This window comes from Anomaloglossus baeobatrachus, chromosome 4 (assembly GCF_048569485.1).
Source record: "Anomaloglossus baeobatrachus isolate aAnoBae1 chromosome 4, aAnoBae1.hap1, whole genome shotgun sequence".
NCBI classification, from domain to species: Eukaryota; Metazoa; Chordata; class Amphibia; order Anura; family Aromobatidae; genus Anomaloglossus; species Anomaloglossus baeobatrachus.
The window spans coordinates 417,982,507-418,006,801 of record NC_134356.1 but is presented as its reverse complement, the minus strand read 5'-3'; the positions used below and the strand labels follow the sequence as shown (position 1 = coordinate 418,006,801).

At 46.3% G+C, this 24,295-nt stretch overlaps 1 protein-coding gene across 5 annotated transcripts in view; it reads left to right on the top strand.

The window, feature by feature from the left end:
* The first annotated feature begins 1,889 nt into the window (after positions 1 to 1,889).
* Positions 1,890 to 24,295, top strand: part of TSPAN33 (tetraspanin 33) — a 171,740-nt gene continuing 149,334 nt past the window's right edge. For 4 of the 5 annotated variants that reach the window (XM_075345375.1, XM_075345373.1, XM_075345371.1 and 1 more), the window contains exon 1: positions 1,890 to 3,375. In XM_075345375.1, coding sequence (XP_075201490.1) covers positions 3,277 to 3,375 — 99 coding nt within the window. In that variant the 5' untranslated portion in view covers positions 1,890 to 3,276. The remainder of the gene's footprint in view (positions 3,376 to 24,295) is intronic. The other variant, XM_075345376.1, reaches the window with a different exon arrangement.

Genomic DNA, 24,295 nt, shown 5'->3' with positions numbered 1-24,295 from the left:
CCTCAGTGACAGCTCAGCTGATCGCGCTACTCACCTCAGTTGCTGCTTGGAGGTGACCGGAGCGGCGGTGTCTTCTGCAGCTCCTGTCACCTTCATGCTGGAAGCGACGCTGGAGGTCCGTGGATTACGCCGGATATGGAGGGCTTTTGGGGGCTTATTAAATTGGTGATGAGGGAATTTGTTTGTGCTTTTATTTCTAATAAAGGATTTTTTCATGTGTGTGTGTGTTTATTTACTGTAACTTACAGATTAATCATGGAGGGTGTCTCATAGATGCCTGACATGATTAATCTAGGATTTAGTGGCAGCTATGGGCTGCCATTAACTCCTTATTACCCCGATTTGCCAACGCACCAGGGCAAATCGGGAAGAGCCGGGTACAGTCCCAGAACTGTCGCATATAATGTATGCGGCAATTCTGGGCGGCTGCTGGCTGATATTGTTAGGCTGGGGGGCTCCCCATAACGTGGAGCTCCCCATCCTGAGAATACCAGCCTTCAGCCGTATGGCTTTATCTGGCTGGTATTAAAATTGGGGGGGACCGCACGCCATTTTTTTTAATTATTTATTTATTTCACTGCACAGTATAGACCCGCCCACCGGCTGCTGTGATTGGGTGCAGTGAGACACCTGTCACTCAGCGTGGGGGCGTGTCTCACTGCAACCAATCATAGGCGCCTGTGGGCAGGGAAAGCAGGGAATACGAAATTGTTTAATGGGCGGCCGGCTTTTTCAAAATAGTAAAAGCCGCCGGAGCAGTGTGAATGCCGTGCAGCGCCGCGCCGGAGATCGGTGAGTATGAGAGAGGAGGGGAAAATGACCGACAGACTGTGAGAGAGGGACAGAGATAGTGACGGACCGACAGAGAGAGAATAGAGACCGAGAGGGAGAGACCGACTGACAGAGAATAGTGATTGACAGACATTGTGACACATGACTCGTTTCCAGTGTTTTAGGAAACAAGCGAGAAATGTATTTAGAAAATCGGATGTCACTAGGATGGTGTGAGTGCCATCCCGTGACATCCGATTTTTTACACGCTCCCATAGACTTGCATTGGAGAGACTCGCAGTAGAAACTCGCAAAAAAGCAGCATGCTGCGATTTTTTTCTCAGTCCGATTTGGACTCAGAAAAAAATCGCAGATGAGACCTGAATCATTCACTAACATGTGTCCGATTCCAATGCGAGATTTTCTCCCATTGCTCTACTGCGAGAAAATCGCAAGTGAGAAGCAGCCTTAAAAAGAAGATGGAGACACATCCTACTTTGGTCCTATTTGTGGCCCAAACTCACCCGTTCAAGTGACTATGTGAGCAGATAACGAATGGCCGCCCGCAGACACCATCAGAGCTGTCCCTGTGCATTGGTTGGAAGAACCTTGGGAAACTGTTGTTGGTTTTCATTGAGGATGACTGAGGCCTGCAGGGAGCGGCGTGCTCAGGAGGCCCAGTCCTTTCAGGGCATTACATCCCCATTGATGTCTACAGGCACCATGCAATGCTTGTCTAACGTAGTGTACTGGTCTGTCCAGGCACTTAATGACCACCTGACTATACAGAAAACCGCCACTAATATCTGCGCTGATATACGCCTTGAAGGGGTAGTCGCTGTCTTCCACATTTCTCCTCTGAAATAAACCTTGCAAAAAGAAAACTCTAAAATATCTCTAGTAGTTGATGACCCACAATCCAGGCGTGACTGGAGCGCACGACTCCTCTAGGTGAAAGCACGGCCGTTGTGCCATAATGGACAAGACAATAACACTAGACAATCGGAGGCAGTTGCCCATAGCAACCAGTAACAGCTGCTTTCATTTTTCAGGTTAGTACCCACTGGTTGCCATGGACAACGGCCTCACTCGTGTGGATTTAGACGTCATCATTATGTAGTGGGTGGGCAGACCCCCTACAAAGGGAGCACAGTTAACCCGGAAATGTTATTATTAAAAGTGTTTTAATGTTTTTATGTGATGTGTCAGGTGGTTCCCCTAGTGGCCGGGTGGGACGGCTGTCACCACAGAAACAGAGCAGAAAGGGGAGGGAGGAGACAAGGTGCTAGAAAAGGTGGGGGCCAGAGAGAGCAGTTGTGTCCGGGACGGGAGAGAAGCAACAGCCAGGGGCAGAGTGTGGAGCTGAGTGGGCAGAAAGCAAGAAAGAAAGAAGGGAGCTGGAAAGCAGGGAAGCCGGTGAGAAAAGGAGCGAGCGTAACCTCATAGTGTGAAGCAGTCCGGTGTGGGTCCGGGCTGTGGGTAGCCAGAAGTGGGAGCCGGACGAAGTGGAGTAGTCAGGCACATTACCACTGGAGGAGACGCAAGGACAGGCTTTCCCCAGCTAAGAAAGTGTACCATCGCCTTATGGCTTTGTTTGGGACTCTGTGAGAAGTAGCATCCGGGACAGCAGTGTGTGCACGTCGGGCAGAGTGTGAGCGAACCATCAAGGGACACCGGAGATAAGGAGGTGGACGTAACCTCAGAGCCTATTCTGCCGGTGTGGGTCCGGTGTATGCTTGGCTGAAGAGTGGGTGACCCGAAGGAAGTAGAGTACGGAGGGCATAACCCCACCAGAGGTGACGTTTGGTCAGGGTGTTCCCCAGCTCCACAGGAATTGTCATCTGCCAGATTTATTGCTGACCGGATTGCTTTGGCGGGACTTTTATCTGTGAAGAATAAAAGAATGCTTGTTTCTTGCACTGTACCCTGCCTGAAGCGTGTTTGTGCGCCGGATAACACCTACACCACCACCACACTCTGCCCCACCAAGACATCTCCCGTCCCGGTAGTGACGGCGGGTCCAGGGGTAAGCCTGTCAGCAAGGGCCACGACTACAAGCCCGGAGGCACCCCTGGCACCCCGTTACAATTATAAAGTCATCCAGCTGACGACAAAGCAGAACGTCTGTACCCACAGCCGGACACGTCACGTGTGACTGTACACCATGCAGGGTCCGTCCTACTGCCCGCTCCAGTGAGCCGCCAGCCACTACCTCATACAGGTGTCCGCGGCCTCACCCTGTGATAGACAGCTGGAAAGACCAATCAGCAGGCAGCTGGCAAACCAGCGCACCAATCAGCGACAGCTATATACTGCCATGGACTGATAAGCCTCTGGAGCGGGCGGCAGCGCACAGTGCAGGGACGTTCTCCGGCCGAAGAGCGCCTGTCTGGCCAATGAGCCTAGAGGCTAGCAGCGCTAGGGGGCGCTGTGCACTCGTTTAATGCGCTCCCCCATACTCGTGTATTAGGGTCACCGGGAGAAGAGGCTGCAGAGAATACAGCCATGGCGAGAAGAGCGGCCACCAGCGTCACCGGGCAGGATTTCTCCTTCGTCAGCCCCGTGGTGAAGTATCTCCTCTTCTTCTTCAACACGCTCTTCTGGGTGAGTTCGTGTTAGGCTATGTGCATTTCTCTCTGGACATGTGTCTGGTTCACCACCTGCCATGGCAGGACCCACATTCCTGGGCACAGCCACCCACCATAATGGCACAGGTCCTAGAGGAGAGCTGGCACTGCTGTGTGACTGCCCAGGGGTGTGGGCAGTGGGATGGCCACTCTCTACTCAGTGCTGTGTCCAGTCCCCAGGAGATCTGTCAGTAATGTACAATCTGTGTATGATCTGTGTCTGATCTGTCAGTAATGTGCAATATCTGTACAATCTGTGTCTGATCTGTGTCTGTACATTACTGACAGATCAGACACTGACCAGACACAGATCATACACAGATTGTACATTACTGACAGATCAATCTGTGTATGATCTGTGTCTGATCTGTCAGTAATGTGCAATTTCTGTACAACCTCTGATATGTCAGTAGCGTACAATCTGTGTCTGATCAGTCAGTAATGTGCAATTTCTGTACAATCTTTATCTGTTCTGTCAGTAATGTGCAATCTGTGTCTGATCTGTCAGTAATGTGCAATTTCTGTACAATCTGTCTGTTCTGTCAGTAATGTGCAATTTCTATATAATCTGTGTCTGTTCTGTCAGTAGTGTACAATCTGTGTCTGATCTGTCAGTAATGTGCAATTTCTATATAATCTGTGTCTGTTCTGTCAGTAGTGTACAATCTGTGTCTGATCTGTCAGTAATGTGCAATTTCTATATAATCTGTGTCTGTTCTGTCAGTAGTGTGCAATCTGTGTCTAATCTGTCAGTAATGTGCAATTTCTGTACAATCTGTCTGATCTGTCAGTAATGTGCAATTTCTATATAATCTGTGTCTGTTCTGTCAGTAGTGTGCAATCTGTGTCTGATCTGTCAGTAATGTGCAATTTCTGTATAATCTGTGTCTGTTCTGTCAGTAGTGTGCAATCTGTGTCTGATCTGTCAGTAATGTGCAATTTCTGTACAATCTGTGTCTGATCTGTCAGTAATGTGCAATTTCTGTATAATCTGTGTCTGTTCTGTCAGTAGTGTGCAATCTGTGTCTGATCTGTCAGTAATGTGCAATTTCTGTACAATCTTTGTCTGTTCTGTCAGTAATGTACAATCTGTGTATGATATGTGTTTGATCTCTCAGTAATGTGAAATATTTGTACAATCTGTGTCTGATCTGTCAGTAATGTACACTCTTTGTCTAGTCTGTCAGTAATGTACAAGCTGTCTATATGATGTCAGAATCCACTTTATGTGAACATACCCTTACAAAGCTTCCACATATGACTCCAGAAATCTGTGGTGGACTTTACATGCAGCATATACAGTAGATCTTGTCATGGATTTGCAGCAGATTTCACCCTGTACATTGCAAAGGGTTAAATCATTGTTTAAAATTTGCAAAAAGAATTCACATGCTGAGGATTTAAAAGGTGCCTGTGTAAGATCTGTATATGGCCCCTATCCCATAGCTCACCGTAAAGCAGCTAATAATTTCTCGCTGTCAATTCACCATTGTGAGGCTTAGAGTTTATTAACTCAAATCCCTTATGTACAATGTAATTGCTAGTAGGAAACTATTTTTAGGGTGACCGTGGACCCCCTAACCTTTCGGCCCCATGTAGCTGCAGATTGCATCCAATGTCCTCCACTGTGTACAGCATCACCGGTGATGAACATATGTGGCAGAAGCGAACTGCATGCCACTCTCATTATCCATTAATAACGGCACTTGACAGACCCCATCGCAATCCATTGGGCACTATTATATCTGTCGGTCTGAGTCTTGCCCCAGAAGTTCTATTTGCAGTTTGTCACCAGTATGCTTTTTGCCATTTTACCAACCTTATGACTGGCAATATCTTAAAATAACCTTAAGGTTGTAAAGAATAATATTACAATGGTTCAGAACCTGTTAAATACTGAAAAATAGGAATTCTATACTCTTGCTGATGCTGGCCACGGAGTGCGGTTGGCTCAGACGTAATGGGCAGAGACAGTTTAAAGGGAACCTGCCAGGTGCAATATGCACCCAGAACCTCGACCGTTCTGGGTGAATATTTCTAGTCCCTGCCTAATCGTCCCTGTATACAAGCATTGATAAAGATCTTTCGAAAAAGTATTTCTAAAGATTCTTTATGATATGCTAATGAGCGAGGGGACTAGTCGCAAGGGCGTTACTTCCCCAAACTAGTCTGCCCTCTTAGCATGCTATTCAATCCCCAGCATCATCGGCAGTGACGCACATACCTGTGTCCATTGCCACTGCCTCAGACGCCGGGTTTAGGATCAGTGCGCATGATCAGAAGTCAACGCACTTCCAGTCATGCGCACTATGAAGCTGAGTGCACGCGTCCCAGCTTCAGAGACATCTAGTGCACATGACTGGAAGTACCGGGACTTTTGATCATGCGCATTGAGCCTAAACCCAGCATCTGAGTCAGTGACAACGGACACAGGTATGTGTGCCACCGCTGATGACGCTAGCCAATGGGCATTGAATAGCATGTTAAGAAAGCGGACTCGTTGGGGGAAGTAACGCCCTTGTGACTAGTCCCTGCGCTCATTAGCATATCATAAAGGATCTTTAGAAATACTTTTTCTAGAGATCTCTTTATGTTTGCTACTAGATTCAGGGACAGTTAGGCAGGGATTATACAAGTATCTGGGTCTGTGAAAAAAATCAGACCGCTCTTTATTTTGAACAGGGCAATGTAAATGAGCCCTGTAGTAGTCACTTTGCCTTTAAAGGGCATCTGTCCGTAGGATCAATCCTCCTAAGCAGTCTATATGGGCACGTACGTCATAGAAAGCTGAATAAAATGAGTCAAAGAAAAAAATCCTGGATCGGATAAGACATCGGATCACTGATATCAAGGTATCATTTTATTCAATCAAAAGAAGGGAGGAGTGATCAGCTCCCATATGCAGGTGTGATACGGTGCGAGGAGCTCCACGCCGGCTTCTGGGTAGGCACACGGCATTGTGGCAAAGAAATAGAAAAGATATCCAGCATCTGTAGAAAAGTATTGCAAAACTGAAATGTTACTTTTGTTCCATGCAATAAAAACATGATATTCATAATATCATGAGAGAGGAGATAGTAGACAGCTCGAAACGCATAGATCAATGTCTACTATCTTCGGTGTGGTGCTCTTTGCACCATATCACAACTACATATGGGGAGATTACTCCTCCCTTCTTTTGACTGAATAAAATGATACCTTGATATCTGTGATCCGACATCGTATTCCAGAGAAATACACTTTGATTCTTGTGACAGATTCCCTTAAAGGCATTATTTATCGCTTTGACTGAAAAAAATTGGAAACAAGCCAACTCACCACTATAATGAATCCATCAAGTTTGTCCTGACTAGATGTGATGAGATAAATGGGGTAGAAGAAAAATATGTTCCAGGTTCCGGATGTTTATAAAAATAGTATATTTTATTATTAGAAAAATATTAAAATTTCAACATGAAGAAGTGGGGCAATTCGGTAGTAAAGGCAATGCGTTTCGAATGCTAGACCAGTGTTCTTTGTCGAAGCCTGATGGAATACTTCGGATTGCCGATAAATCTTTCTCAACTGACCGATGGGACAGAAATATCAGTAACGTGACAAATCAGATGACTAGCAAAAAAGGAATGCCTAAAAACATGTTATCAATAAACGGAGAAAAATAAACCTTAGTAATCATACATTATTTCTTTACACAAGTTCATGTATTCGGAAGCCAGGAACCCAAAATTGAAAATCCAATACTCCTCCCGACTGTCACATCTCCACCGGAGTCGACTTCTGATTCAATCACCAGACGCCGCCGCGTCACCACTGTGGGCGGTGCTGGGGATGAGGGAGCATTTAGTGGCTCTGCTGGGCGCAGGCTCTGCTCATCTATTAGGCTGGGTTTTACTAGGACCTGCAGTACCACTGGTTGACTGTGGTGGTGTGTGCCTTCTGGCTGGTGTAGCTACCTTTCAGCTGGGGCCAATGGGAAGGCACCACACCCCTCTTATGCTTTCTCCCTTCTGCTAGCAGGTGCCAGATATAGTCCTGTAATTCCCTGCTAGACTCTGGTTCTATGCTGTTTGTATTCTCGTGTATTGACCTTAGCTTGTTTACCCGACCACTCTTTTGTATGCTGTTTCTGTACTTCGCTGCTAGTTCCGGTTTTGACCCTTAGCTTGATATCTGACCACTCTCCCACCTGACAATTTTTGTCCCTGTTCTACCTTCTGGATTTGACCGTGCCTGGTTACTGCTCTTCTCAGGACTGCAGTTTTCCGCGGACAGCGATCACCTGGGCCCTGTTGTAATTCCAAATCCCTGTATGGTGGTTAAAGGGTTGCGGGGTCTAGGTTCCTGCTTTGTGGATGGTTGCCTCTATTCACCTGTTTCACCGATCCCGAGTCCGTGGTTCCAGGCAGGCATCATACCGACTTAGTAGAGGTCTTATAATATCACCTTCTCGTGGGGTTTGTCAACCCTCTATACTGAAAACCTCAAAGGTAGACATTGATCGGAAATAGTATACTAGTATATATTTACTGCCCCATTCTATGTCCTGTTGTGTATAAATATGTGACTCTTCAGATTTTGTGTTATATTGAGCCTGAAGAAGAGACCTGAGCAGTCTCGAAAGCTTGCTATTATTACCATCTTTTTTAGTTAGCCATTAAAAGGTATTAACCACTGAGGACTTCAGTTTTTTTCGGAAATAGTATGTAATTAAATGCTTTGCTATGTAAGACACATTTCGGTTTAGGTTCGAAGTGTTGGATATATCATTAAGATGGTCATTGATCCGGACTTTCAGTTTGTGTTGTACAGCCAATATATATTTTCTGACAAATAGAGCATCTAATCACGTATACTACATTCTTAGAATTGCAATTTATTTATTGTTTAATATTAAAAGTACAAGAATTATGGGCATTGGAAAATTGAGTACATGATAGAGCATGTCTACATGTTGTTTTTTGTGTTTTTTTTTGTTTTTTTTTTAAATCAGATCATTTTTATTGAACGTAAAGGAGTCGGTAGAGAGTAAACAATAATGTATGGTACATTATATCGCACTTAATGGCACAATATTATTCAGCAGTACAAATCCATCCTCTGTATAAATTGGTGTCACATTCTGATTTTCATAATAGAAACCATAAAACAACAAAACTTTACAAATGATCGAAAATTAAAGTTTACAACAGTACATCTGTCCAGCTGAAAAATGTATAAATTGTTTTACCCCTAGAAGTTTTAAATTGTAAATCCCTTGTAACTTAACCACCTGCATAAAAAATAGGTGAAATTAAATTTTCGAAAGAGGATGTTTTCGATATAATGTGGCAGCCATCACCTAATAGAATGGACAAGATTTCATTTTCAAACAAAATAAGTAGGAATTTTTTTATTTATTTTTTAAATCAACATAAACTGAGAAGTACAGTCATGGCCAAAAGTTTTGAGAATGCTACAAATATTAATTTTTACAAAGTCTACTGCTTAAGTTTTTCTAATGGCAATTTGCATATACTCCATAATGTCATAAAGAGTGATCAGCTTAACAGCAATTACTTGCAAAGTCAATATTGGCTAAGAAAATGAACTTTAACCCCCAAAAGACATTTCAACATCATTGCATTCCTGCCTTAAAAGGAGCAGCTAACATTGTTTTAGTGATTGTTCCATTAACACAGGTGTGGGTGTTGATGAGGACAGGGCTGGCGATCAACCAGTCATGATTAAGTAAGAATGACACCACTGGACACTTTAAAAGGAGGCTGGTGCTTGGTATCATTGTTTCTCTTCAGTTAACCATGGTTATCTCTAAAGAAACACGTGCAGCCATCATTGCTCTGCACAAAAATGGCCTAACAGGGAAGAGTATCGCAGCTACAAAGATTGCACCTCAGTCAACAATCTATCGCATCATCAAGAACTTCAAGGAGAGAGCTTCCATTGTTGCCAAAAAGGCTCCATGGCGCCCAAGAAGGACCAGCAAATGCCAGGACTGTATCTTAAAACTGTTTCAGCTGCGGGATCGGACTACCAGCAGTGCCGAGCTAGCTCAGCAATGGCAGCAGGCTGGTGTGAGTGCTTCTGCACGCACTGTGAGGCGGAGACTCTTTGAGCAAGGCCTGGTTTCAAGGAGGGCAGCAAAGAAGCCACTTCTCTCCAGAAAAAACATCAGGGACCGACTGATATTCTGCAAAAGGTACAGGGAGTGGACTGCTGATGACTGGGGTAAAGTCATTTTCTCAGATGAATCCCTTTTCGATTGTTTGGGACATCTGGAAAACAGCTTATTAGGAGAAGAAGAGGTGAGCGATACCACCAGTCTTGTCTCATGCCAACTGTTAAGCATCCTGAAACGATTCATGTGTGGGGTTGCTTCTCAGCCAAGGGAATCGGCTCACTCACAGTCTTGCCTAAAAACACAGCCATGAATAAAGAATGGTACCAGAATGTCCTCCAAGAGCAACTTCTCCCAACTGTCCAAGAGCAGTTTGGCGCCCAACAATGCCTTGTCAAGCATGATGGAGCACCTTGCCATAAAGCAAAGGTGATTACTAAATGGCTCATGGAAGAAAACATAGAGATTTTGGGTCCATGGCCTGAAACCTCCCCAGATCTTAATCCCATTGAGAACTTGTGGGCAATCATCAAGAGACGGGTGGACAAACAAAAACCAACAAATTCTGGCAAAATGCAAGCATTGCTTATGCAAGAATGGACAGCTGTCAGTTAGGATTTGGTCCAGAAGTTGATTGAGAGCATGCCAGGGAGAATTTTAGAGGTCCTGAAGAAGAAGGGTCAACACTGCAAATATTGACTTGCTGCATTAACTCATTCTAACTGTCAATATAACCTTTTGGTACTCATAATATGATTGCAATTATATTTCTGTATGTGATGTAAACATCAGACAAACACAATTAAAAACCAGAGGGCAACAGATCATGTGAAAATGTAATTTTGGTGTCATTCTCAAAACTTTTGGCCATGACTGTATATTGCAGTGACAAAACCGATTTAATATTTTCATACTTGTGTTTCTTAACATTCTGAGATCATTATTATTTGATCAGCTATGAGTGTATTTTTATTTATTTATTTAAAGCAATTTTTTTCTTCGGTTTAATAACAAATTGTAATAACCACAACTGCATGGTCTGTCAACTAGGATATATCAGAAACGTCACTGCAATTTCTAATAATTCTGGTAAATTCACAAATTGGGATTGCTTTGGTGACCTGTTTATGATCACAGCTTGAGGTTTGTAATACTGTTAAGGAAGCCAAATAACTGCAAATCCAAGAAACAAGTATCTGATACATGATCACAAAATGAATTGTATACTATACAGATTTCAATTAATATATTCAATTAAATGTGGCATGGCAGAGACAACACCACCCCATGTAAGAAGTGTATCGTCAATGTATCTGCCATACCACTTGATGCATGATGAAAAAGGTTTTCGATCAGAGTAGATGTAATTGTACTCAACGTATGATATCACCAAAATTGCAAGGGACAAGAGAATTTTGCCCCAATTGACACTCCTATAAAGTAAGAAATAATTGTGAGTCGTTAGAAAATAGTCGTCCGAAACATAAGTGTTTCTATGGCAATATTCTGTGGTATTGAGGTATACAGGAAAGTTGTGCCACATCTATTCCATGTAAAGTTCTTCAACCATATTTTATTTGATATTTGTTCCAAGATGTCACCCAAATCCCTGATATAATCAGGGATTTTGTTGGCGAGATGCTGCAAAAAAGAATCTAACCAGTCACTTATATGTTCAGTTAATAATCCAATCCCAGTAATAAGGGGTGTCCTACAGTAGGGGAAAATAAGTATTTAATACACTGCCGATTTTGTAAGTTTTCAAAGAATGGAGAGGTCTGTAATTTTTTTTCGTAGGTAACTTCAACTGTGACAGACCAAATAAAAAAAATCCAGAAACTCACATTGTATGATTTTTAAATAATTTGCATTTTATTGCATGAAATAAGTATTTGATCACCTATCAACCAGCAAGAATTCTGACTCTGATACCTGTTATTTTTTTCTTTAAGAAGCCCTCCTACTCTGTACTCATTACCTGTATTACTTGCACCTGTTTGAACCTGTTATCTGTATAAAAGACACCTGTCCACACAATCAATTACACTTCAACCTCTCCACCATGGCCAAGACCAAAGAGCTATTTAAGGAGACAAGGGACAAAATTGTAGACCTGCACAAGGCTGGAATGAGATACAGGACAATAGGCAAGCAGTTTGGTGAGAAGGCAACAACTTTTAGAAAATAGAAGAAACTTATGAGAAGTTCTGGATCACCTGGTACTATTGGCACGACTTCCATCATACAGGCGAATATAAGGAGGCACAAAGATAAATGGAAAGACATACCTTGTGGATGAAGGTGTGTGGAGAGACATCACTTGCCCCCACCCCCCCTTGCTCCCTTCACCGCCCCCCCTTTTTTTTCCTTATCCTCATTCAATGCTCTTCCTATTGTTCGTTCTTTCTTTGTTCCCTTGCTATTTCTCTATTTTATACGATTTTTCCTTTCTTACTCTCCCCCCTTCAGTTCAGCTATTTCGTCTTCCAACCGCTGGGGACCTAGAGGCTGTCGTAGCTCTGTAAAAACATTTGACAGTCTAGTTTATATCTTGTTTTACCTAAAATGGTTTGGATTCTTGCATGTGCAATGTATCTCTATGGTTTCCATTTTGTTTATTGATGTCAAGTTAAATAAAGAATTATAAAAAAAATAAATAAATAAATATAGAAGAAACACAAGACGACTGTCAATCTTACTCGGTTTGGGGCTTTATTCAAGATCTCTCCTCGTGGGGTAAGGATGATTCTGAAAAAGGTCAGGAATCAACCTTATAAGAGCTGGGACCACAGTCTCAAAGGTTACCATTAGTAACACACTATGCAGTCATGGATTACAATCCTGCAGGGCACGTAAGGTCCCACTGCTCACGTCAGCACATGTTCAGACCTATTTGAAGTTCGCCAGTGACCATCTGGATGATACAGGGGAGGCATGGGAGAAAGTCATGTAGTCAGATGAGACCAAAATAGAACTTTTTGGTATCAACTCCAGGTGCCTTGTTTGGAGGAAGAAGGTTGAGTAGTTGAAGTGTACCTACGATAAAAATTGCAGACCTCTCCATTCTTTGTAGGTGGGAAAACTTGCTATATGTTTATATTTATCAGGAACAGAATTCTCAACATTGATACCACAAAGGTTGGCCAAAGAGTGGCCTCAAAGGGCCAGCATCTCCGGCAGCACTACTCTTATAAACATTAAACAAAAAAGGAGAACAGAGAGTATATGTGCAACCTGCACATATACTCTCAGTTCTCCATTTTTGTTTAATGTGTGTGTGTGTGTCTATATATATATATATATATATATATATATATATATATCTATATATATATATAATTGCCTTATTCTGTCTGTCTGTCTGTCTGTCTTGCTCCAAAATTCTGTCCTTACCGCGACAAGCGTCTCATTGGCCGCTCGTCTCGCCTCGGCTCCACCCCCCCGCACGGATTGGCCGCTCGCCCAGGCTCCGCCCCCCACGGATTGGCTTCTCGCCCCGGCCCCCTGCACGCATTGGCAACTCGGCCACGCCCCGCCCCCCTCACGCATTGCACGCTCGATCTGGCCCCGCCCCCGCACGCATTCCCCGAACCGACACGGATCCCCGACTCCCAGGTGAGTGCTGTACCCCCGGGAGCCCACATCAGCGTACGCCGGCAACCCAGCCGACACATACCCTCGCATTGCTGGGGTTGCCGGCGTACGCTGGTGTGGGCTCCCGTGCGAGCGGGGGGCGGGGTACGCTGGTAACCATGCTACACATCGAGTAATATTGTGAAGCATGGTTACCAGCGTACACCGGTTCCCAGGTGAGCGCATCAAGGTCCTGCAGCGGCGGAACACACACACACGCACACACATAACAACAGACACACACACACACACATCAGATCACACTCACTCTCACACACACCTCACACACACATCAGATCGCATCCACACACAACTTCCAGTGATATTGCTTGCTTCTCGGCGGCAATACTGTACGTGCAGTGACCTTCCAGGACCTGCCAGAAGATCACATGGCTAGAAGCATGTGGTATCTCCGGATGTTGTGAGTGTGAGCGCGTATGTGCAATATCGTCAATGTGTGTGTGCGTGTATGCGATCGGGTGTGTGCGTGTATGGGGATGGAGCACGATGGGGAATGCGCAGCATGGGGGATGGAGCATGATGGGGAGTGCGCAGCATGGGGGATGGAGCACGTTTGGGAGTGCGCAGCATGGGGGATGGAGCACGTTTGGGAGTGCGCAGCATGGGGGATGGAGCACGATGGGGGATGGAGCACAATGGGGAGTGCGCAGCATGGGGGATGGAGCACAATGGGGAGTGCGCAGCATGGGGGATGGAGCACTATGGGGAGTGTGCAGCATGGGGGATGGAGCACGATGGGGGGTGCGCAGCATGGGGGATGGAGCACGATGGGGGGTGCGCAGCATGGGGGATGGAGCACGATGGGGGGTGCACACTTCCCCCCAAAACACACACACACACCGCCACACACGCACTGCACAACACACCACACACACACTGGGAACCACAAACACCGCCCTACACAGACACCCACACACACACAGACAACGCCGCAGACACACAACACCCAACACACAAACACCGCAGCACACACAAATATACGCACATACCGCACAACACACACATTGCACAAAACATACCTCCCACCAAAACACACACACACACCCCACACCCACACAAACCGCGCAACACACACACACAACGCTACAGACACACAGCGCTCCACAAACAACGCAACACACACAACGCAACACACAAACAACACCGCTCTCACCCCCCTGATACCCAGACAACACCCAGAACATGTACAGCGCCCTACACAAACACTTGGTAACTACACACAACAACATCTATATATATATATATACATATATATATATATATATATATATATAAAACAAAAATCATACATTAACTACACAATACGTAAATTCTAGAATACCCGATGCGTAGAATCGGGCCACCTTCTAGTATATATATATGTATAAAGATATATATATATATAAAAATAAATATATGTGTGTGTGTGTGTGTGTGTGTGTGTGTGTGTGTGTGTGTGACAAAAGTTTAATCTCATCAGCAGTTAATGTCCAGGATGACAAGTTCAAGAGGTTATTAGTCTCCAATAATCTTAAGTTTTCTTCTGGCAGGTATTCATGCCCAGTGTTTTTTCTAGATTTTCACTACCCACTTAACCCCCCCAACATCTCTTGCGTTCTTCTTTTTGAGATTTGTAAGCATTTCATGGAGGTCTTTGAACAATTATGACCAGCACCAGTCTGCATCAAAAACATGCACATCAGAAGACTGTAATTCCGAAGAGCTGAAACTCACGTGGTTGTTGTTTGCACTAATCCTTGGAGTTTTTTCCTGTTATAGATATGGGAATACGCAGGGATTTGGATTCTCTACTCCAGTCATAAACGTGGTTTAGGGAGTAATCCATTAAATCTCTGTGAAATTTATATTTAATTTTTTTTTTTTATAGACATATTTTCTTTGAATTTAGCAATGGAAATGCTGATCTTCATATGTATATTCTCCAATCCAGAATGTTGGTCATATGAAGCTGAATAAAATAAGTTGATGTCTGCGATCCGATGTCTTATTCCAGAGAAATACACTTTGATCCTTCTTACAGATTCCCTTTAAGACAACTACATATGGCTACATTTCAACTAAAAAAAGGGTGAAAAAGCCATCTCACCAGTATAATGAATCCATCCAGTTTGCTCAGAACCTTGTCCTTACGGTACGTCAGGAGATAAATGCAGTAGAAGAAAAATATGTTCCAGCTTCCGAATGTTAATAAATTGTCATTACATATGGCTACATTTCAGCCTGGGATAATTTTTAAGTAGACTGCATTATCCTAACAACGGACCACATGAACCTTGTGCTGGATACTCTCCTGCTCATCCCAAGTACAACTCCATTTTTCTGCCACTGCAGAAATTGGTGGAGGGTCTGGCACAGACTCTGGCTCCCGGAGGAAAGCTTATGTCTTGTTACAGCAGACCTGGGCAAGGGGCGGCCCGCGGGCCACATCCGGCCCGCCTGCTCTCTGTGACCGGCCCGCCCATCTTCAGCCGGTGCAGTGGAGCCGGGCTGCAGCGTGCCGAGCAGGGAGAGATCCTGTGCAGGTCCGCACAGTCAGTGCAGGCAGCAGAACGCAGGAGTCTTTCCTCTGTTCCCTGCCGGCACTAATTGTCAGTGACACACGCGCGCGCTCTGACGTTGTCAGTACTGCGCTGCGTGTGTCATTTCAAAAGTTCCCGCCCGCCCTGCAGGAGAAGGAGCAGCACAGCACACGGAATAATTCATCTTGCAGGACCTGCGATGATGTCACGCCCATGTGACTGTGTGGGAGGAGACACAGGATGCCGGGCAGAAAGCAAAGATACTGAATCCTGAAGGAGATGTGGACACATGATGACTGGTAATAAGAAAAGAGGGGACATGAGGGGGAGGGGGGCTGCAGGGTGAGTGGCATATGTGGGAAGATGGAGTTGCAGGGTGAGTGCATATGAGGGAAGATGGAGTTGCAGGGTGAGTGGCATATATGGGAAGATGGAGTTGCAGGGTGAGTGGCATATGTGGAAAGATGGAGTTGCAGGGTGAGTGGCATATGTGGGAAGATGGAGTTGCAGGGTGAGTGGCATATGTGGGAAGATGGAGTTGCAGGGTGAGTGGCATATGAGGGCTGCAGACTGACAGAAGGATGTGAAGGGGTGCAGAGTGTTTGAGAGGGGTAAGTTGGGGTACAGGCAGGGTGAGATATGTGGGCATGGTGTGTGACATATGGGGGTGTAGTGTGTGTGATATGGGGGTGCAGGCTGTATGGGGTGTAGTGTGTGTGATATGGGGGTGCAGGCTGTATGGGGAGCAGGGTGTGTGACATATGGGGGTGTAGTATATTACAGGTGTGCTATATGGAGGTGTATATAGTGGTGTAGTATATGGGGGTATAGTGATGTAGTATATTACAGGTGTGCTATATGGAGGTGTAGTATATTACAGGTGTACTATATGGAGGTGTAGTATATTACAGGTGTACTATATGGAGGTGTAGTATATTACAGGTGTGCTATATGGAGGCGTAGTATATTACAGGTGTGCTCTATGGAGGTGTAGTATATTACAGGTGTGCTATATGGGGGTGTAGTATATTACAGGTGTGCTATATAGGGATGTAGTGATGTAGTATATTACAGGTGTGCTATATGGAGGTGTAGTATATTACAGGTGTGCTATATGGAGGTGTAGTATATGGAGGTGTAGTATATTACAGGTGTACTATATGGAGGTGTAGTATATTACAGGTGTACTATATGGAGGTGTAGTATATTACAGGTGTGCTATATGGAGGCGTAGTATATTACAGGTGTGCTCTATGGAGGTGTAGTATATTACAGGTGTGCTATATGGAGGTGTAGTATATTACAGGTGTGCTATATAGGGGTGTAGTGATGTAGTATATTACAGGTGTGCTATATGGAGGTGTAGTATATTACAGGTGTGCTATATGGAGGTGTAATATATTACAGGTGTGCTATATGGAGGTGTAGTATATTACAGGTGTACTATATGGAGTTGTAGTATATTACAGGTGTGCTATATGGGGGTGTACTATATTACAGTTGTAGTATATGGGGTGTAGTGATGTAGTATATTACAGGTGTACTATATGGAGGTGTAGTATATTACAGGTGTGCTATATGGGGGTGTACTATATTACAGTTGTAGTATATGGGGTGTAGTGATGTAGTATATTACAGGTGTACTATATGGAGGTGTAGTATATTACAGGTGTGCTATATGGAGGTGTAGTATATGGAGGTGTAGTATATTACAGGTGTACTATATGGAGGTGTAGTATATTACAGGTGTACTATATGGAGGTGTAGTATATTACAGGTGTACTATATGGAGGCGTAGTATATTACAGGTGTACTATATGGAGGCGTAGTATATTACAGGTGTGCTATATGGAGGTGTATATTACAGGTGTGCTCTATGGAGGTGTACTATATTACAGGTGTGCTATATAGTGGTGTAGTGATGTAGTATATTACAGGTGTGCTATATGGAGGTGTAGTATATTACAGGTGTAGTATATGGGGTGTAGTGATGTAGTATATTACAGGTGTATATAGGGGTGTAGTGATGTAGTATATTACAGGTGTACTATATGGAGTTGTAGTATATTACAGGTGTGCTATATAGTGGTGTAGTGATGTAGTATATTACAGGTGTGCTATATGGAGGTGTACTATATTACAGGTGTAGTATATGGGGTGTAGTGATGTAGTATATTACAGGTGTAGTATATAGGGGTGTAATGATGTAGTATATCGGAGGTGTATTATATAGCGGTGTAGTATAATACAGGTGTATATGGGGGTGTAGTATATTACAGGTATATGGAGGGAGTGTAGTATAATACAGGTGTAGTATATAGGGGTGTAGTGGTGTAGTTTATTACAGGTGTAGTATATGGAGGGGGTGTAGTGATGTAGTATATTGGGTAGAACTGAGGTAATTATATTAGTCCGGCCCTCTAAACCAATCCCAATTTCTCATGCGGCCCCATGGGAAAATTAATTGCCCACCCCTGTGTTACAGGGTCAATCCCAACCCCTCATGTACACCAAATACTACCTCTTAAATAACGCACAAGGCCACGTATCTAACCAACATGCCTCCATATTATATAAATATCCCCTCCCCCTTAGAAGGCCTGTGACAGCAGCCACCAACAACATGTCACTCAATATAATAGGATTATACTAGTATACATATAACAAATAAAACTTGTCGTGGTTGAGAACAGTGACACAACAGGTTGGAGGACATATGACTTTCACACTATAAGTTGATGAATGGTACTTTGTTTATCCAAAAACCTTTGGTCAGGCTTATATATTGACTTCTAGATCACACTGCAGTAATGCCATTACATAGACAAGTGATTCTAAGAACAGCAAGCAGGTACGATTATAATGTAACGATGCGAGCAGCTCTGACTGTGTTGTTGTGACTGAAAAAGACATGGAGACTGACATTACACAGGATGGTGCTGCCACCTTGTGGACAAGTGCTGAAATTGCTCGAGGGGCGGACTCTGTAAAATCTGATCCCCTCCCACAGGCACTGGTTGTACAGGAAAAAAAGTGCGGGAAAAAAGACACTGATCTACTGGAGCTGTACCTGAACAGACCTGCCTCGGACTGCCCTCATCGCTGACATGTGAGGGATTGCCAGAACTGCTGCAGATGTGATCCTGGACTCAAGGGACCTCCGGACCGTCTCCTTCCTCCATTCCAAGAGACTGTGAGCTAGTCCTCTGGTGAGAGGGCTGAAGATTTCCCCATCTCTGCTCCTTGGAGTCGCCGTCGTTTACCCGGAGTCCAGGCCTGCTACGTGGGAGCCCTCCCTCCTTGTGTTTTGGACTGGTAATGTAACCTATAGGGCAAGTCAGGGACAGAATTCTTGTTTATCATTGCTGTTTTTTTTGTGTTCTGCGCCGTGTGTCTGAAGTTAAAGATCCGGATAGCAAACCCTGGTTATGTGTGCTGCTAAGCCAGCTGCATGTGTCATTGAGATGTTTACCAGTAAAGAAATGTACCCTTGCATAAAATCTGAGCTTGGGGATTTTGTTAGCGCAGATTATGGGAACTCAGCCGCGGTCAGACCTGCGGCCACTTCATCTGGCGTAGTCGGCAGGATCTGTGACCAGCAAAATCCCCTCCCGGTGGTAGCTTATAGTCAGACAGCTCCTCCGGCGTCTATTGTAAATCAAGTGAGAAAGTTTAATGGACGGAATTACCCTGTACCTGAATGGGCGGAACAACTTAGGATAGTGGGGAAAATGTATAATGTTGATCCTAAGACCCTAGCAGAAATGGCTATGCTGACGTTAGAGGGGGAGGCATGGACGACGGTCAGACTGGAGACGGTTAGGGGCCAGCGTACATTAGATGACTTGGTGCGGGTGCTAGAGAACACCTATGGGCCGACCAGATACCTGGGAACACTGCGCTACATGTTCTTCCAGCGTACACAGCTCGAGTGGGAGGACATTCCCCGATATGCGAACGCCCTCCAAGTACTGCTGGAACAAGCCTGCAAAAATGGAGAAAATCTAGCTGGTACATCCTCCCGCGACCTGGTGCTGAGGGACCAATTCGTAATAGGACTGAGAGATCCGTATCTCAACCGCTCATTGCAGGACTTACTCCGGATAAATCCAGCCCTTACATTTGCTGAGGTTAAACAAGAAGCCATAGAACGTTCTAGGAGACCTGTTACGGGAACAGAGACTTATACCGCTACTTGCAGATCCATGTACAGTACAAATACTCCGAACAGCGACACGGAGGAACTGAAGCAGATGGTGGCGGATTTACAGAAGCAGGTGCTGCAGCTCACATTAAACCAACAGGCGGATAGGCAAGTGAGACGGCAACCTAGCCGGCCTATGGGGAAGTGCTGGACATGTGGTGACCCCCGTCACAGAGCAAACCGTTGCCCCCAGAACTCCTTCCAACCCGACCCGCAGCCGTTCCATCGAATGGACTCTCAAACACCCCAGCAAGCGGAGTTTCACTCGAAACAGCGGATGGAACCCCAGGCCTATCCACTAGAACCACCAAGCCATGCCTCTCAACAGCGGGCACCTTTAAACTAGACACCCCGGCTGAGGAGGCTCACTCGACCGGGAAGACCACGGAGAAAAGGAGCCAACAAAGGAGCAAGCTTGCATCAAACAGCCCTACGCTGAAAGTAATGCTAGAGGGGGTTGCCGTGCAAGGACTAATGGATACTGGATCCCAGGTGTCCACCATCTCAGAACAGTTTTACGAGAAATATTTACAACCACGGGCTGCTTATGACCCGAATACCGTCATCAAGATCAAAGTGGTCAATAATCTACCCATTCCAGTAACGGGAGTAGCTTGGATGAGCACCGAAATGTGTGGACAGGACCTTGGGAAGAGGGGGATAATCGTGGTCAAAGAAGGCTTCGGTTCGGACACGCCCATGATTATTGGGATGAACATCCTGAAAGACCTGGACCTGGTATTGTTTACCAAGTGGGGACCCAAGTACTGGCAGGAAGTTACCACACACGGGGCCACCCACCGAGCATTCCGAAGAGTGGTTCGGGCCTGCAGCCTACAGCAAATGGCAGAGGAACAACGGCCCATAGCCACTATCACCGTGCCTCTCCACACTAGGATCACCTTACCGGCTGAAAAGGAGACATTTATCTCGCTACCCCTTAGCACCACAAGACCGCTTGAAGGCGTGGAGGTACTGATTGAGCCGCAAACCCCGAGGGAGGGAAAATTGAACCCATTAGTCGCTCGCACTCTGGCTGTCGTGAGGAGGGAAAGGATCCTTGTCCGTCTGAGCAATACGGCTAATGTAGGCGTCGACCTAGAAGCGGGGACACAGCTCGCCAGAGTCTACGCCCTACCTACAGAGGTGAATCCCAGGGGCCCCTTCCAGTTTGCCCCATCGACAGAGGGAGACTGGACAGTGACTGTCTCCGCCATGGCCACCGCCACAGATGACACTGAAGCTGGAAAGGAGCTGCTAGAGAAGTGTCAGCTGGATACATCCCAATGCTCTAAACAGGAAGTGTCACAGGTGGAAAAACTACTACAGGAACACCAGGCGTCCTTTGCCCGGCATGACACCGACTTTGGATGCACCACCAGTATCCAACACGAGATCCCTACGGGTAACGCTTCTCCTATCCGTGAGACATACCGGCAGATACCACCCCAGCAATACCAAGAAGTGAAAAGCCTCCTGAATTCTATGCTCCATGCCGGAGTGGTACGAGAGAGCCAGAGCCCCTGGGCTGCACCGGTGGTAATAGTTAAAAAGAAAGACGGATCCCCGAGGTTCTGTGTGGACTACCGCCGCCTGAATGCTTGCACCACCCGGGACTCATACCCTTTGCCGAGGATCGAAGAATCCCTGACGGCTCTGAAGAAAGCCAAGTATTTTTCCTCCCTGGATCTGGCCAGCGGCTATTGGCAGGTACCCATGAGCGAAAAGGACAGAGAAAAGACCGCTTTCGTCCTACCCATGGGCCTGTACGAGTTTGACAGGATGTCCTTCGGCCTGAACAACGCGCCGGGAACTTTCCAGAGGCTGATGGAGCGCTGCTTGGGAGACTTCAATTTCGACTTCACCCTCATCTACCTTGATGACATTGTGGTCTATTCAGCCACGTTCGAAGAACATCTACAGAAGCTGGGCCGCGTGTTCCAGAGGCTAAGGGAACATGGCCTGAAGTTGAAACCCAGCAAGTGCCGTCTTCTACAGCAGGAGATCGATTACCTGGGCCACAGGATCTCGGCCGAAGGTGTACAACCATCTCCGGAGAAAATAGCCGCTGTACGGGACTGGCCACAGCCCACAACTGTCAAGGAGGTCCGGGCTTTCCTGGGTCTGGCAGGCTACTACCGTCGGTTCGTCAAGAACTTCGCCCGGCTTGCCGCACCACTGCACGACCTGCTTCGAGGGACCACCAACAGTCCCAGAGGACGTCGCATCAATTGGGGGCCTACCCAAGAGGACTCCTTCCAAGCTCTAAAAGGTGCCTTGACGTCATCCCCCATCCTGGCATATGCAGATTACACCCTGCCCTTTCAATTACATACTGACGCCAGCCTACAGGGTCTGGGGGCAGTACTCTCACAGGTACAAGAAGGCAAGGAACGTGTTGTAGCCTATGCCAGCAGGTCCCTACATGAAGGTGAAAAGAATCCCACCAATTACAGTTCATTCTGGCTGGAGCTGTTGGCCTTGATGTGGGCAATGACTGAGAAATTTGCCGGATATCTGACGGGGACAGAAGTACTAGTCCTGACGGACAACAACCCTTTGGCCCACTTAGAAAATGCGAAACTTGGGGCTATGGAGCAGCGATGGATGGCTCGGCTCTTCAAGTTTAACTACAAGATTAAATATAGAGCTGGGGCTGAAAATCAGAATGCGGACAGCCTGTCCAGAAGGACATCCCCCTCGCCCACTAAGGACCGGGACGAAGAGCTGGAAGGAGACGAGATGCCTGACTTCGCAAGATTAGCCCGGCAGATGATTGATTGCCGCCAGTATGCTGTGGATGAGGCTGGCACTCCAGTAGGGTCCCCTGGTGCAGAATCCAGGACCAGAATGCTGAATGTTCCCTACTCAAACAATGGGTAAAGCAGCAGCAGAAGCCGTCCTCTGACATGCGGTCACGTCTGTCCACCAGTACCCTGACCCTGCTCAGCCAATGGGATCATCTGATTCTGAGAGAAGGAGTGCTATACCGGAGGATCTTCCTATCCCACATGCTGGAGGAGTGCCTACAGGTTGTAGTGCCGGCCCAAATGGCCCGTGAGATGGTGGGAGAAGCACACAAGAGGAACGGCCACTTTGGAATAGACAAGACCTTCCAGTGGGTCCAACAGTCCATCTACTGTCCGGGACTCCGCAAGCTGGTTGAAGATGTCTGCCAAGCCTGTCGCACCTGTGAGCTTTACAAGTCCACTGAACAGCGTGCACCTGTCCAAACAGTTGAGACATCCCGGCCTCTTGAGCTGTTGATGGTGGACTACCTGTCGATTGGGACGGCGAGTGGTGGCTACCAATACTGTCTGGTTATGGTAGACCATTTCACAAAATTCGCAGTTGCTGTTGCTACCAAAGATCAGACTGCCGAGTCAGCTGCGCGGGCCATCTGTCGACAGTTCATCCAGGTCTATGGGTGTCCGGAGAGGTTGCACTCTGATCAGGGGGCTTGTTTTAAAGGTCAAATTATCGAGGAGCTGCATCGGATGCATGGGATCCAGAAGTCCAGAACCATCTTTTACCACCCACAGGGGAATGGTGCGTGTGAGCGCTTTAACCGGACTCTACTCCAGTTGATCCGCACCTTAGCCGATGACAAGAAAGACCAATGGCCCCAATTCCTCCCGGATCTAGTGTGGGCCTACAACAATCAAGTCCACTCCGTGATGGGTTTTACCCCACACACCCTTCTCTTTGGCCGCCCAGGAAAAGGGATCCATGACCTAAACCTGACCAGTCCAGAAAAAAATACCGGCGGTACCTATCCATCCTAGCTACACACTCATCGTCAGAAGATGGAAACTGTATACCGACTGGTAGGCCAACAAATTCGGGGCCAGAGACATGCTGACCCGCTCCCTGTACAGGAAGAACCCTTAGAAGTAGGACAGCTAGTCCTGGTTCGTATTAAGAAGCCTCAAGGAAAACTCCGAGCTAAGTAGGAAGTTGAAGTCTATCGGGTAGATGAGCGCCCCTACCCTGATGGTCATGTGTACAGAGTCCGAGGCGAAGATAGCGGCAACTCTCGCACCGGAATATATTGCGCCCCTGCCGATCCCAGCCTGACTCCCTGACCACAGTACCCGGTGAGGACGACACTGCTGACATGACTGACACCATTGACATTACTCAGCATAGTGACCTTGTTGACTCCGGGACTGGTTACCCGCAGACTGGCCCTCCCTCTAGGGAACTGACAGAGGTAGAGAGTGTAACCGGTGATAGAGTGGAGGGAAATCAACCTCTGCGGCGTACTACCCGCACCACTGCCGGGGTTCCTCCTGGGCAGTCTTATAGGGACCAGTATGTATGGCCCGCTTCTCAGCCTCCCCCTGCCACAGCCTCAGTCCTCGCTGCCCTGGAACCTGTGAATGTTGACAGGGACTGCCAACCT